The sequence below is a fragment of the Oenanthe melanoleuca genome, chromosome 5 (genome assembly GCF_029582105.1).
Source record: "Oenanthe melanoleuca isolate GR-GAL-2019-014 chromosome 5, OMel1.0, whole genome shotgun sequence".
In the NCBI taxonomy this organism is placed as follows: domain Eukaryota; kingdom Metazoa; phylum Chordata; class Aves; order Passeriformes; family Muscicapidae; genus Oenanthe; species Oenanthe melanoleuca.
In genome coordinates this window covers 56,393,612-56,409,868 of record NC_079339.1, presented here as the reverse complement: position 1 = coordinate 56,409,868, position 16,257 = coordinate 56,393,612, and the positions used below count along the sequence as shown (strand labels likewise).

General features: G+C 40.4%; 1 protein-coding gene across 3 annotated transcripts in view; it reads left to right on the top strand.

Moving 5' to 3' along the window:
* Positions 1 to 10,372, top strand: part of ARID4A (AT-rich interaction domain 4A) — a 46,414-nt gene extending 36,042 nt beyond the window's left edge. For 2 of the 3 annotated variants that reach the window (XM_056492325.1, XM_056492326.1), the window contains exons 17-25: positions 1,203 to 1,400; positions 2,503 to 2,587; positions 2,688 to 2,820; positions 2,993 to 3,055; positions 4,043 to 5,173; positions 5,739 to 5,843; positions 7,305 to 7,520; positions 7,744 to 7,890; positions 8,341 to 10,372. In XM_056492325.1, coding sequence (XP_056348300.1) covers positions 1,203 to 1,400; positions 2,503 to 2,587; positions 2,688 to 2,820; positions 2,993 to 3,055; positions 4,043 to 5,173; positions 5,739 to 5,843; positions 7,305 to 7,520; positions 7,744 to 7,890; positions 8,341 to 8,444 — 2,182 coding nt within the window. In that variant the 3' untranslated portion in view covers positions 8,445 to 10,372. The remainder of the gene's footprint in view (positions 1 to 1,202; positions 1,401 to 2,502; positions 2,588 to 2,687; positions 2,821 to 2,992; positions 3,056 to 4,042; positions 5,174 to 5,738; positions 5,844 to 7,304; positions 7,521 to 7,743; positions 7,891 to 8,340) is intronic. The other variant, XM_056492327.1, reaches the window with a different exon arrangement.
* The last annotated feature ends 5,885 nt before the right edge of the window (positions 10,373 to 16,257 follow it).

Below are 16,257 nucleotides of genomic sequence, written 5' to 3'. Positions count from 1 at the left end.
CAATCAGAAACCTTCACTCAGGCAGGCAGGGAAGGAAACATTTTATTTCAAGCTTGTGGAGACTGCTGTACTTTCTGAAGCATCTTTTTGTGCTCAATGCCAGGCAGTAATTTTCACTGACATTTTACTTGCCAAGGCTGTTGTTGGTGTTTTATCACACCAATACCTCCAGACACCAAGCTGACCAGGCTGTGAGGATGGAACAGCTTGGAGGCACTTCCCTGGGCAGTTGGAACAGAAATGGCAAATCCTTCTTATCTTGTGTTTTTAAGGGTTTGCTGGTGAAGCTGGTGGCTCCTTGTTTTAATTCTATATCAGATAATCATGCTTCAAAGAGTTTTCTTTAAGCTGTGTGGGTGTTACTTGTCCTCTGAGTTATTTGCCACAAGATAATTGATCTTTCACTGAAGGCCAGCAAATCTATTTCATTAAAAGCAAACCCGTAGTCCTTTTTAGTATTTTATTTCTTGCTGACTTTTTTGTAGAGTAACTTCTAAATTATGCTAAATTCTTCCTTAAATAGGGAAGAAATTATAGCTAAAAATGGGCTAGATTGTAGTTCTTCGAAATATAATTGAGTATATATTTAAATAGTAGCTTATGGTGTAATAAGAGGTGGATGTATCTAATAAGAGCTGTGCTGACACTTCTAAGCTTGGCTGAACACTTCTGTGATCAAAGTGAAGTTTTGTGAAATTTTTTTCCAATGGAATGGTGGTTGTGTCCAAGAGAGGATCACTGTGATGGCAATTCAAACTTATGTGCAGTTAATAAACTGTAGCATGTTCAGCCAATTGGAAAAGTACCTTTTTTTATAAATAATGTGTCAAAATCAAAAACTGAAGTTAGTTTTTCTTATGCTGTTTAGGAGACACACACAGAGCTAACTTTTATTCCTCTTTGTATTATCAAAATATTAATTTAAAAAATAATATTTAAGCTTTCAGGTAGTTGTATGCTGTATAAATTGTGTTTTAATTTTAATAAAACTTTCTGGATATTTCTGGCACTCAGCCCTATTCTCCCTAAGTTCTGTTCTTGATTTAAAAAAATCTGTTTCTGAGCAGGCTTCAGAGACAGGATAAGGTGCAGAAAATGAATTCTTTCCTTCTTGCAGTCTTGTTCTACCTTGACTACTCTCTTCAAATTTTAAAATATGATTGTCACTAATTAGTGGGCATTTTAAATACATTTTACTGCAGGGAAGAAATTGAGAACAAAGGAGAGTCAGAAGGTGAAGAGGATGAGGAGGATACAGAACCCTGCCTGACTGGAACCAAAGTGAAAGTAAAATATGGACGTGGAAAGACTCAAAAAATTTATGAAGCCAGTATTAAAAGCACAGAAATTGATGATGGAGAGGTTTTATATTTAGTTCATTACTACGGTTGGAATGTAAGGTGAGGAAAAGAAATTGTCTTTCATTTCTTTGTTCAAAGGCTTATTTGCAAAATTATTTTTTTTTTAAGGAAATAAAGTGAGAGATGGTCAGTGACATGGTTCCATATTGAATTATCAACATAACAGGCTTTGACTTATTCACTTTTCTATGTTGGTGATTTGCTCATGGTGCTGCATTGAAATGTCAGAATATACTTGTATTTTTCCAGGTGTCCATCTGCCTTTAGTAATCCTCACCCCTTCCAGGAGTATCTCTGATATCTATTGTGTCTATCAGTGTTGGCACTAGCAAGCATTCCTTTAAGGGAATCATTGATAATAGTGAAGGTATTTACAATTAAGTGTATTAAGCACTGGAATTTTGGCAACAAAATATATTCTTGTATTGAATGTTAATTGTGATTATAAAAATGCTTCTTCTGGTAGCCAGTCTTTATTGTACTTTATATACTTCTAGTATATAACTTGTGGTATTCCAAATCCATAAGCAAATTTCTTTATGTGGCAACATGAAGTTTGAATATGGCAATATTCCCTAAATATTTACAGGTTCCCTTTGCTGTATTAACTTTAGGAGATTTTTGTGGAGCATTTGTGTAATTGTGCTTTTCAGAATCTCATCTAGTGTGTTCCCATAATTTAAAAACTTTAAGAAAAAAGGTACATTTTCCTGCTGATGCATGGTGTGGTGAAAACTATTTTATGTGTATGATGTGGAATAACTGACACTTTAGAGCTGACTCAGTCCCCTGAGTGTTCCAGTGCTTTGCTGGTGGGAGACAGGCAAGTTTGTAGCTTCATTCCCTCATCCCATAAGGTTTTTTTATGGATTGGAAATGCCATTCATCTTTCTAAGGCCAGAGACTGCAAGAGTTGTAAATACATGCTCTGCTGTCATGGAATGGTTTGGGTTGGAAAGGAAAGTCCATCTCTGGGCAGGGACACCTTCCACTATCCTTAGGGTTCTCTGAGCCCCATCCAACCTGCTGTTGGCCTTTTCCTACCTCATTAATAAATATTTTGTGTAATTCAAGTCTTCTACTCCTCATATTCAAATATTTTTATGTGCAGTGATAACAGCATGTTGTCATTCCCTTTCAGGTATGATGAATGGGTGAAAGCTGATCGGATTATCTGGCCAGTGGAAAAAGGAGGACCAAAGAGAAAACAGAAGAAAAAAACAAAAGTAATGCTAGTAGTACTGTATTTAATGATGAGCACTGTCCATGTTTAAAAAAAAAAAAAAAAAAGTTATTCAGTTACTAAAAGCACTGTTTTCCCTGCAGAATAAAGAAGATGGTGAAAAGGACGAGAAGAAGGACGAGGAGAAACAAAAATCCAAGCGTGGGCGGCCCCCTCTGAAATCCACTCTGCCATCCAACACGTCCTGCAGCCTCTCCAAAACGCCCAGCAGCGAAGGTAAATCTGGCTCCAGAGGTGCAGGGAGCAGCCTGTGCTCCCTGCATTCCCAGCTGGAGCCCAGGGTGGTGTCCTGGCCTGGAGCTGCCTGTGAGCTCTGAGCTCCCTGCACCTCGGAGCACCAAGGCTCCTTTTGCTCGATGACAATTAATCCTTTCGATTTTAATTTTAGCAACACCTCGCAGGCAGACCAGACGTAGCTCAGGAATGTTTGATTCTGATAGAGGATCAAACGGTGAGTGATCTCAGCCCTGTGTATGCTTTGGAGGCTTTTTCAGTACCTTTTTGAAAAGAGCTTTGGTTTTTTGGTTTTTGGGGGTTTTTTACCTTCTTTTTTTGTTGGTTATTTTTTTTCTTTCTCCTTGTAAATTTTATTGAGTAAGCAGTTGAGCTGGCACTGCTGAGGAGCACAGCTTGCTCACAGAAGAGCAGTGAGTGTGCAAGTCATTCCATGCTCTTCAGCCAGAGCCTTGCAGTCCTGAACAGGCCAAATCCAGTGCTATAATGATAGTCTTTATTGTGCTAATTAAGTCCTCAACCTCAATACTCCATCATCCAGCAGAGCTGTTAATTATACACAAATGGCAGCACATCTTTGGTGTTTCTAAGCCTCTCTGAACAAGAACTGAAGTGAAATCACTGTCTCCTTTTAGTACAGGTCCCTGAATAATCTTCTGGTAATGTACTAATGCTTGCTCTCTGTGTGATGCATCATTTGCACAGTAGTTTAGCAAGGAAACGTCCATATTGGGTTAGAAGGTTTTAATTTTTCCGTTTGGGTTGGTTTTATTTCTCTGCATGGAGGGGAGAAGTGTTGTTTTTTGGTTTTGTAGTGTCACATGGGAGATGCAATATCCACGGCACCAAGGGAATCCTATTTTTGCTGCAATAAAATATGTTTCATTGGTGTTGACTTATTTGGGAAATAGTAGTAGGAGAATCATAGACTTCAACTAAACCAGCTGAGTTAAGAGCATCATCCAGGTGCTTCCTGAACTGACAGCACCACCACTACTGCAGTTTCATAGAAATTTTAGGTAAAAATAAGAACTGTAGCGAGTGTGTTGAATAATGCAAGATTTTTAAAGTGTAAAATTATTACTGTAAAGTGATGTTGATGCCATAGATTACTAAAACAGGGGGTTTTGTGAGATTCAAATAAAAAGTCATGCTGCAATTAATTATTTAGGGTGCTGTTTGCTTCTTTTTAAAATTTTTTTAGACTCTGGCACATCTGACAGTGAAGCAGATGAGTCATCTGAAAAGAATTTGAATGAAGAATTTTCTCCAGAAACTTCAGAACTGGAAAAAAGTGAAAAACTCCGTGATGAGAAGCTGGATGAGGAAAACCCAAAAATTTCTCACACGCTGAAGGAAAACGACAGGACTCAAGTACAGCCACTAGAAACACTGAAACTGGAAGTTGAGGAAAGTGAACAAATTGTTCAGATTTTTGGAAATAAGACAGATCAAATGGAAGAAATCAAAAGAGAGGTTGAAAAATCACCTAAAGGAAAAGGGAGAAGGAGCAAGACAAAAGATCCCTCATTGGAGAATGCGAAGATTGCACCAGGAAGCCAGGAAGAGGTGGCAAATGAGTCTCTTACAGAGCCTGAAAGATTAGATGTGTCTTCCTTGGACTGTAAAGACATTTCCAGCACTACTGAAAGTGAAACAGAGCCCTCCACAAAAGATAAGAAACTTTTGAAAAGAAAAACTTTGGAGCAGGCATCACCCGAGAAGAGAAATCGGCGAGAGAGCGAGATGGAAGTGCCAAATATTGTATCTGAAGAGAGGACCAATGAATGTAGTGGAGCAGAGGAATGTAGAGGGCTGAGTGCTGAGGAGTCCCTCAGAGCAGAGCACGAGGAGATGCCATCCCTGGTGGCAGAGTCGGTTCCTAATGCTGCGGAGCTGAGGAGCGACAGCTTCCAGCGGCCGCCCGAGGCCAGCGAGAGCCTTCCCTCCAAAGAGGAGGATGACACAATGCCTCAGATCGGCCCTGAGACCTTGCTGTGCCATGAAGTTGACCTGGATGACTTGGATGAGAAGGAGAAGAGCAGCAGTGAAGACACAACAGCAGAAAAGCCAGACCCCAGTGCTTCCAGCTCAGCCCCCTCTGCCTTAGCCCCCAGTGTCCCCTCAAGCTTCCCGGTGGCCTCTCCTCTGGCCCTGAGCCAGGACGAGTCACGCAGCATCAAGAGTGAGAGTGACATGACCATTGAGGTGGACAGTGTGGCTGAGGAGTCTCAGGAAGGGCTCTGTGAGAGTGAGTCTGCCAATGGATTCGAAGCCAGTACCACGTCCAGCAATTGCAGCATCGCTGGGCAGGAGAGGGAGATGGGAGAGAAAGGTGAGCATTTCTGCAGGAGCCACTCCCTGTCTGATCCTTCCTGAGGGTGACTTGAGACTGGTGTCACTTGGTTAAAAATGGCTGGTCTGTTTTGTCTGCTGATTATAGATTCACAGAATGGTTTGGGTTAGAAGGGATCTCAAAACCCATCTTGTTCCAGCACCCTGCTATAGGCAGGGACACTTTCCACTATCCCACATTGCTCCAAGATCTGTCCAGCCTGGCCTGGGGCAGCCACAGCCTCTCTGGGCAACCTGTGCCAGGGCCTCAGAGTAAAGAATTTCTTCCCAATGTCCCATCTAACCCTGCCCTCTGTCAGTGTGAAGCCATTGTCCCTTGTCCTGCCACTCCATGCCCTTGTTCAAAGTCCCTTTCCAGCTCCCTTTTAACCCCTGGAAGGAGCTCTAAGGTCTCTCCAGAGCCTTCTCCTCTCTGAGCAACCCCAACTCTCTCAGCCTTGTCTGGTTTTAGATTCTTTGTTGCTTTTAAAGAGAACTTTTTAGTAGCAGAAGTATTTGAGGCGTCTTATGTTTTATTTTTGATTTTATTTTTCCTCCTCTCATAGGTCAAAAAAGACCCAGTGACAGCAATAGTGGAACACTGGCAAAAAAGCAAAAGCGAACTCCAAAGCGAACCAGTGCTGCAGCCAAAAATGAAAAGAATGGAACAGGTATATTCCTGCAGGGAGAGGAGGGGGAAGGCTGTCCTGTCCTGTAAATGTGTGTAAGGACGTACTGTTCTCATGTTACAAACAATTTCCAGTGGATGGGATTTCCCTCTCAAGCTTTTTCATTTTTATTCATTGTGGTTATTGATAAACTGGAGAGGAGTTCTGAGCTCTGCAGTAGCAGTGTAACTGGGAAATCTCTTGGCTGTTTTATATTACTTACTTAGAAAAACATCTAAATAATTACTGATATTAGCAGTTACTACATATTTACCACTATGCTGGTTTTTAAATATTGGACTGGTTATGAATCTGGGGGAGGGCACATTTAAAGTCTTAAAACAGGTGTTTCTCTTGGGGAAAAAATTCAGCATTTTTGAAATACGGAAAAATGTTGGATGCTAAAGAAAAGCATTTCATTCAAAGGAATGTTGTCTAGTTTTTCTCTCAAGCATCTGACTATTTTTAACTTGGCATAGAAATCTGGATTTTTGTGTTTCTGTAGCTTATTTTTCAGAAAATCACAGGATGGTTTGGGTTGGACAGGACCTTAAAAATCATCTTGTTCCAACCCCCTGCCATGGACAGGGACACCTTCCACTATCCCAGGTGGCTTCAATCCCCATCTACCCTGGGCTGGAACACTGCCAGGGATGGGACAGCCACAGCTTCTCTGGGCAACCTGTGCCAGGGCCTCACCATCTTTATAATAAACAATTTCTGTCTAATATCCCATCTATCCCTGCCCTCCTTCAGCTTAGGGACATTCCCTCTTGTCCTGTCACCGAATTTTTTGACAATCACTGCATGAATGAATCAGTGGTTTTGGCTTTGTGGCAACACTGTTATATTTTTAAGTATCAAACTAAAATACTAATTATCTGACATACACTATTCAGATATATTTAACATGCCTGTAGAGAATTTGGCAGTTATTTTGGGAATCTAAATATTTGAATATATGAGCTAAAAATTTTCTGTTACATGTTGAATTTCTGGTGTTTCAGGACTATTCCTTTAGATGTGTAAAGCAGTTTGATAACTAAATACAATCATGGGCTACCTACCCATAGTAATACAGGTTTAATCTTTAGGAAAAGAGTTTTAGTGTCTGCTTTATATTAGAAAGCCAAAATAGGTGGTGTAAGACAGTTTATCAGTGCCCTAATATTCTAATTTTGGTAAGTTTATTTGTTCTATATGACTATTATTTTTTAAGTAGGGCCTAGTCAGCCCTTGAATTCTCCTGCATCAACCATGATGATTACACTTGGGAGTTCAGTGCATGTTGTGTCTGACCAGGTTATCCATGGAATCTGAGGTAATTATTCCTTGGGTGTGTTTTGGGAATCTTCTGAGCAAGAAGCAGCAGTTCTTTCTTAATCATCATTTTTTTACTATAACCACAATTTTTAAAATGTCAAGGTGGAAGTTTTAAGTCCAAATTAATTTTTTTTCCTGCAGGACAAAGCAGTGACAGTGAAGACCTCCCTGTCCTGGACAGTTCCAGTAAATGTACTCCTGTCAAACACATCAATGCATCCAAAGCACAGAAGATTTCCCGCTCCCCTGCCAGAGTGATTTCTCCTCACATCAAAGATGGAGAAAAGGACAAGCACAGGGACAAGCACCACCACCAGAATGCTTCACCCAGAGTGTACAAATGGAGCTTCCAGCTCAGTAAGGATTCTTGAAATTACTTTGTTACAGGGAATTTGGGAGAAAATTTGTTCTGAAAGAAAAGCATGGAAATTTGGGGATTCTAGATTAGGTGTGAGCCTTTTCTGGCATAGTTATGGAAATGTGTTATCTTCCATGCTGTGTCTAACATCCTGTTAGGAACTGCATTCATTTGTTTAAAATCACCTTGACAAAGCTATTTTTTCTTTCTTTCCACTTCCAGATGAACTGGACAATATGAGCAGCACTGAAAGGATCTCCTTCCTACAAGAAAAGCTCCAGGAGATACGAAAATACTACATGTCCTTGAAGTCAGAAGTAGCAACCATAGACAGGAGAAGGAAACGATTAAAAAAGAAAGACAGAGAAGGTAAGGTTGAGATTTGCTTTGTGATTCCCAGGAGGAGTTAATTTGTTTGGAAATGCTTAATACACAGCAATTTGAGTTTAACTGATGATATTTTAGAAGAAATGAAAGTGTTACCATCTGTTTGCATACGTATTTAGAAAGAATATTTGTGGCTTTTTGGAACTAGAACCTGACAGAAACATTTACTCTTTTATGTGGAAGCTTGGACTTCCTAGTGAAGTGCTTCCATTAGACTCATCTGAGTTACCTTTTCAGTAATTGGGTAAGGCTCATCCTGTGTCTCTGAATACAGCAGGGAAAGCAAATGGCAACCTCTATATCATATAACCTCTATTTTTTGTGCCTGTGCTGTTGCTTTGATGTCTTTTATACAACCCAATAACCAAGGAAACCTTCCTTGTGAGCTGTGCTTTGATAACCTCCTGCTGATCTGTTGTTCTGTGTGTTCAGTGTCCCACACAGGAGCATCCATGTCATCTGCTTCCTCAGACACTGGAATGAGCCCCTCATCATCCTCTCCTCCCCAGAACGTGCTGGCTGTGGAATGCAGGTGATAAAAACATTTCTCTGCCTTGCCAGCAGCTCGCTGCCATGGACATAAACCCTGAAATTCAGCCACAGAAAGCACTCAACTGGTTGGACATTGCCAAGTATATCCTGTACACACTTCCACTGCTGGACTGTACCTGTTCCCCCCTCCTGCCCCCTTCTTTTGTTTAATTTACTGTTCAGAGAACTTAAGCTCATTGGTAACTGAAGGTTTGTAGGCACAACGTGACATCCTTGTCATTGTGTTTGTTTCTGTTTCTTGTTTGTTTCTTTTCGTTTTGTTTTGTTTTTTTCCTAACACAGAGAAAGGGCACTTATCAAATTTGCAAAGTTATGTCCAATGAAGCATTCAGGTGTTCTAGGGTGATCTTAAAAAATAAAAAGCAAGTGCACCAAGCAGACATCAGAATATTATCCAAAAGAACTGAGAAACTGCTGCACTTTCACCGAGCTGTGGGTAACTCTTGGTGAGTAGTTCCTCTTTGTGGAAGCACTTGCTATACAGAACTGCCAAAGTATGTGTTCAGCAATGTGCCCAGTTTTAAAGCTGTAAATGGGACAAAATAAATTGTGAAAGGAAGTGTAGTTGACTGAAAACTACAGTTGTAATAAGTCTTCCACTTTTTATAGGATTTTTGAGCACACAATTATGCAAATGTTTTAATGTTTATTAATGTTTACAGTGGAATTGTGAATAGGTTTTCAGTGGACTATCTTATCCCTTGACAAAAATATTTTGTCTTTTTTCTATGTAATTTCAGAGTTTTTATTTTGTTACAAAAAGACGAAAAAGGAAATATATAACAACAATGAAGTTATTTAACAAGATTTCTAAAGCTGAAATTTTTGTGTAAAATAAGGTATCTTGCAACTTGTTAAATATATTTATTCAGACATTGGATGTTGTATTTTTATGTATTTTTTAAAATATTAATAAAATTGGAAAAAAAAAAAATTCTAGGTTAGTTCAGTCTTTGGACAAAACATCCTTATCAGTTCTGGCTCTTCAGGAGGAGTTATCCAGTAGCCAAACCTGTACTTCCAATGGGTTTGTCTACATATCCTCCACCACACAGATCTGCCAGCAGGCATCTGGGTTAAAATCAAACTTTATTTGGAAACTTTGGCAGTCCTAGTACTTAACCTTGTTTGGAGGAACAAAATTTATTGGGTTGCCCTTAAGATGCTTTGTCACAGGTTCTTGTGTTTGCTGTACTGCCGAATAAATTTATATCTCCCAAAGTTGAGATGCACCAATAAAGTAAAAGTGACTGTGTGTGCTCTGCCTGTGGATTGTCCCACGGGCAGATGCAGTTTGTAAATAACTCTTCCAAGCCCGTGTATTTAAAGCAGTTTGCATATACATTATGTATAAAAAGTGATTTTTTTAAACAATTTTTTATTCATGTTTGTACATTGAAAGGGGGCCTGAGCCCCTTTTTCTGTGTTTAATATGCTGTAGAGTAATAACATAGATGCTCTAGACTGTATATCAGGATATTCTGGTTCCACACGGCAGAAGGTCAGGAGGAAACACTAGTGATGGCGTAGCATTACTAAAATTGATGTTTCTTGAAATTTCATTTTACAACATTTGTCAACTTGTGATTCCAATTCCTTCCATTTTCTCAGAAAATTAAAGAAAAAGTACTCTTGTAAATGCACTTTTTCTGTCTTTTCTTAAGCAAAGCAGAGCTATTTCAATGTAAGATAAATATGGAGCTCACTAGACAGTGCTAATAAAGGCCATGTTTTAAACATAGGCTTTATATTCTATTTTTATTTAAGTGATTGTTCTTGTAAATGTCTGGACTTTACCCTAAATAGGAAAGTTAATCTCCATAAATTACTGTAAAGACTTTTTTCAGAGCTAACTTTTACTTGTTAATCTTCTAATAGCTATGAATAAAAAGCAATACTCATTTAAAAGGAAGTAACTTGGGTCACATGTTTAATATTTGCAGAAGCAATTGAAAATCTGGGGAAATAACAGGATTAATGACAATTTGTGCAGATCTCTGATACCTAACCTGTGTGCACACTGTGAGATCTTAAACAGGCACAGAGGATGGAGGAGCTGCTGCCCTGGCCTGGATGTTCCCCACATGTGTTTTCAGCTGACTGCTGCTCCTGTCCCTTAGGAATGTTTAAAACCCTGCTTGGAAGGCTCCAGGTAATGCTCCCATGGAACATGGAAACCCCATTCCAGCCCATTGAGGGAGAACTTCCTCCCTTGCCTCCTCTTCCACCTGCTCACCCCAAAAACACCTGGTGTTACTCTGGCAGAGCACTAATCCTGCCAGGAAAAGGTGCAGATTCTGCCAAGCCACTGGTAAAGCCTCCAGCATGTCACTGATTCCCTGGTTTTATTTTCCTGGGAAGGAGCATATCATATTATTCACTAGATGTTTGCAGTAGTTTCCTGTGATGTTTAAAAAAAATCACAGGGAAAAGAAAACCAGCTGGAATCATTGGGCTGTCCTGGGTTAAAGGTGAAATCAAGAAGGAACCCTAATAAAATCTAATGATTTCTAACTCTGCAATAATCCCCTTATTAAAGCCTTGTTGATATAAATTCCAAAGTGTCTTTCACTGGCTGAAAGTTTATCCTGCTGAAGACAAAGTAACTATGATTATACAGAATTGGGATTTTTAAATAAGAGATTAGGTATTGTGTTTCTGAGACCAAGCAGAAATAAAGCACCCTTTTGGCAGTCTTTGTGCTGTTCTCCTGCCTTCTGATCTCCTACAGGTTTTCCTCAAAATGATACTTATTTCAAGCTTCTTAGGAGGTGAAAAAAAAAATAAAAAAAAAATTAAGATGTGGGATCCAACAGTTGCCAAAAAGAACAAGGCTGTAAGAGAATCAGACTCTTCCCTCATTTCCTGCAGTTGATACAAAGAACTGTCAGATTGCTGGCAGATACCTTATTTTTGTATTAGCATAAATCTGAAAGATGAAAAAAGACTCTGAATGTTTCCATGCAAGGACATAAAGGTAAGAATAATTTCCTTACTTGTTTTAGTTTTCACTTTCTTTCCATCAAGTGTATCAGCTACATTTGTGCTAATGAGTTTTTATTTTCTAATGGGAAAGTTTAGCAACACCCAGTTAAATCCCTGCTTGGTTTTGGCTCCTCCATCAGGTTGCTGGTGGCTGAGAGAGTTTCTCCTGCTTAATCAGCCTGAACAGATCAGGCAAGAAAAGCAGAGTTGTCAGAACAGTAATAACAAGTCATTGTTTTGACAGAGGTTAAACAGATTTTCAGTGTAATTATCAGTGAATGAAAAGCATAACAAGGGCAAAGAATGTGTGTCTTCATGAGGGATGATGTATCTGACCTTCACAGGGAGCAGCAGGAAAGGTGATTAAATCACTGTTTGTGCTATTGTGCATGCTTCAGTGGAATGTTTTAAAAGGTGCAGTATTAGAATAGATAGAAATTTTTTAAATTATTACATACTCTCATTTTTTTGTAGGGGGAGCCATGCAGAAATGGCTGCCAAAATTACTCAGGATGGCTTTGATGTGGAGCTGGGAAGAGAATCTGAATCTAAGGATTGTCAACTCCTGTGCCTCAGAATATCCACTGCTGAGAGAGCCTTCTCTCTGCAGACAGGTTTGTCAACCAGATGGAATGTTACATTAAAAAATTAATACTTTTGTAAGATGTTCTTTTTTTCCCCATTAAAAATATTCTTGGATGGCTGAGGCAGCCAAAGGGATTTTCTGGGCACCATTTACTGGAATTATTTTGTAACAGTAAGTCTAAGAAGTGCTGTTGTGGATTTTTTTAAGAAAAGCAGGTTTGGTTTGATGGCTTGAAAGAAATCTGATGTGAGCCAGGAGCCAGATTTACCAGCTGAAATAAAAGATTTATGTGTTCACAAAAATATATTGAGCAGTTCACTGTGCCCCTGTCTTTGCAAAAATGACGCACTGAAATCTTGGTTATTTTTCCTTTTCTGGTTTTGGGATTTTATTATTTGCTACAGTGTGCAGGATAAAGGCTGTGGAGATGTGGGGGACATAACAAAACAGTGGAATCAAAGGGGATGATGCCAGAGGCTGACTCACTGTAATTCCAGGGCTAAGGAAAATGACATTTTATAATTAGCTCACACTATTAAGCTATTGCTCTCAAATTTTGAGGAAATCTGTCATACTCCCATATTACCTCACACCAAATAGGATGGGATTTTAAGAGGTCTCAGAGTTTAAAATTAATCACTTTATCAGTTACCACTGAGTAGCTGGGATTTATTTGGGGTCTTTTGTTTGCTCTGTTGATCTGTGAGTTCCCCAAATTCCACAAGTATTTATTAGTTCCATCCATTGTTTTGGATGGATATGTAAATTCATTTTTTTGTGTTTCAGTGGTTTTGGTCTGATGGTGTGTTTGTTTTAATGCCAGTGAGTGGTGGATTTTATGATTAGCCACAACCCAATGACAAATCCTCACTGTGCTGTCATTTAAAGAAAACTGGAAGGAGAAAACTGTCAATTGTGAAAGCAGCTTTTCTAAGGACAGGACTTGCCTGGTGTCTGTTTTGAATTATCTTTGCTATTTGTGCTGTTATTCCTGCTCCTTCCCATTTCAGAGGAACCCTAAATTCTGGCTCAGAGCAGGCTGGTTCTGCTTGAGCTCTGCAGCTGTTTACATTGGGTAACACCCTTGTGCTGTGCTTATCCCACACCAGATTTCAGACATGAGCAGTGTCTTTGTTTGATGCCACTTGGCCTCAGTGCACCAGCACAGCTCACTCACTGCAGGAACCACAGAAGCTTTGCTTCACTTTCTCTCTTCCAGAGTTTGCCAGCAAAGAAAATCTGCCCTGGAGCTCTGCTGCAGTGTGATAACCTGCAGGGGGTTGGCACTGTGTTTAACCCTCACCTGAGCCTGCTGCTGAGGGACACACTGCTCTGGGCTGCTGCTGGGGCTCCGGTGATGTCTCTTGTTTTTTCTGCTGTTCAGAGTAACCCAACAACATTTCCATTCCAGTGTCTTCAGCTGTTCCTAAACTCCTCCTCTAATCCCTCATCTGGGTACAGCTTGACCTAATTTACTGTGCTCCTGCCAGCCATGCCAGTTTCATAAGGATGGATAAGAAGTGGAATTTGTATGAAATACTTTGCTGTATTTCACAAGAGTGGTTTTTCTTTCTGTTTTAACAAGGCACTTGTTTATGTGTATGTGTAACTTAAAACCTTGACACTCCTTAATTTCCCTTATGAATAAATAAAGCTATTTTAAAAGTTAAAAATCCCAACCCTTGATTCCTTCTGCATGTGCTCTGCTTCCCACCCTGCAGGTGCCTGGGGGCAGTGGCTGCCCTCAGGTGGGCAGGACAACCCCTCTCTGATAAGGAAATGTTTTGGCAGTGGGACCATTGAGAGGTAAAGTTTTATGTTGGTCTGTCAGGTATTTGAATGTGATTAACTCAGAATGGGAGAGCAGCCCCACTTAATCCTGTGGGAATAATGTTATCCACAGGCAGTGCAGGAGGGAGCTGATCTTTGTGGCTGTGGTTTGGCTGCTGCTGTTCTTGTTTCCTGCTTTTCCTTTGGAGAATCCTGAACAGGGATGAGAATGTGATTTCTGTGGCTCAGAGGCAGCATCCCTGTGCAGGGTAACAGCTCTCAGCTGATGTTACATTCAGCCCCAGCTGGTTTCATGTTAACCCTTTACTGTTGGAGTGCCCCAGTGCACAGGGATGACACTGCTCACTGCATCCCCTGCAACGTCCTGCCTGCCCCACAGCCTTGCTGGCGCTGGGCATGTGCAGGCAAGCACTGAAATGTGTTGTCTTTTCTTCCAGATCTTCCATAAGGGATTTTCTTACATCTCTGGGGAATCAAAAAAACAGTTTGGATTGGAAGGGACTTTTGCAGATCATATACTTCCACCCATAGGAGGATCTGTGTTTGCCCCAGCAGTCTCTGTGGGCTCTGAGTACTCCAAGGGTGACCCTGCCCCTTTCTGGTCCCCAGGCTCCATCCTCCCTGTGCCTTCTGGTGCAATATGGCCAGTAATGCAACAACAGTTTAATCTGAAGAACAGTCACTAATTTACTTTCTCTGATCTAATACTGTAAAATGCTGTAAAAATATTGTAACACATACATTTTACCTGACATTTGTTGTGAAGAATCTGCTGCTTCCTGACACCAAAATACAAGGAATGTGAAGTTAAGGTAAAACATAATTTAAGAAACCTTCAAGTATGAAGCAGAATTGTAACTTTTTGAGTTCTTTTAATGCTGTCCTCTGGAAATTCAAGATGCAGGCATGATGCAGTTTCAGGTGTCAGAGGCTTTAATTGCTTTTACAGCTTTTAGAGTTGGGGCCAGACTCATTCAAGAAATCCTGGAGCTGAGCTTAATGGACTTGCTAAGATTTGAACCAGATTCCTCAAATGCCATGTGCTGACTTCCCATCTAGCTAAAAGAATGCTGAAACAAGAGCTGTTGCTAAGCTCCAGTTCCCAGAGTGGGGAATGTCAGAGCACAGAGGATTTGCCTCCTTGCACTGAAGCCACACTCGGTGTTTCACCCACGCTCCCTGACACAGCACTGCAGTCACTCCTTTTCTTGCCTTCCAACAGAGCTCAGCAGTTGAAGCTCTCAGCAGGGGATTATATAAATTGGGGCTTTGCTTTTATCCTGCAGAGAATTCAAGGAGCCTCTATTCCATTCCTCCAGCTGATTGATCTGGTGGCTGTGCCAGCACTGCTGCTGTCCAGGGCACTCTGGAGCAAGGTTCTCACTTGACCCTTGCTGCTGGAATGGTTCTGAATTCTGAGCAGTAATTGTGTGTTTCCAGCAGGGAGGATCTGTGTTCCTGTTGCTGCTGCAGTGAGCATCTCCTCCAAAGGAGTGTCTGTTCACCAGCTCAGTTTCCTTGAGCTGGTTTTTGGCAGGCTGCCCTCCTGCTCCCTCCCCTCCCACCTCCACTTCGGCTCACTTTTTCCACAGCTGTCTCAGTTCTTCCCATTTTTCACCCTTTGCTCCTTCTTCCATCATTCCTGCAGTTTCTGTGTCTCAGCAAGGTGATTCACCTCCTCTTGACACCCCTTAACAGCATTTAAGAAAAATGTGTTTGTCTTTCTGTTAAGATCCAGAGTAAAATAATTTTTATCCTATTTTTATTATTTATTTTTATCACCTGGATACTTTGGTTACATGGATACATTTTATTTCCAAACTCAAATATATTTGTATTGTCTCTATGCAACCTGTCACCTGGATGTGAAAGATGAAAATAAATATATTTGTAGAGAAACAGGGCTTTGACAAAACTGGTTATCCAAAGTGGGTAATTTATTAAGTAAGTTCCTCTAAAACTTGCTTAACCTTTTTTCCAGGAAGTGTATCTTAATAAATATAAATATATTCCTACTTCCAAATACTGTAATTTTTTTAACCCCCTTCGCTTCAGCCCCAGGTGCTTTGTTCAGAAGAGATGAAAATCCTCCACTTCCATCAGTTAAACACTTCAGGCATTTTTTCTGAGCAACTCTTTGCACATGAAGATCCAGTGGAAAATCTCAATCAAGGATGACTTTCAAATGTTTAACAAAAAGAGAGCTGCTTCAAGGAAAGCTTTCAGTCGTTACTATGTATTGATTCTAATTGGCTGCAACATTTGTGGCCTGATTGTAGCAAACAATCTGGACAGTTTTAACCTGATATTCCTTTGAAAAAACAGGACATGGGAGACTTGCTGCCTTATTTGGGCTGGTTTTCAGCCTTCACTATTTCAGAGCGAGCTCTTCTCCATCTCCACGGTAACGAGGCACAGGCAAAGGAGGAAGGGGC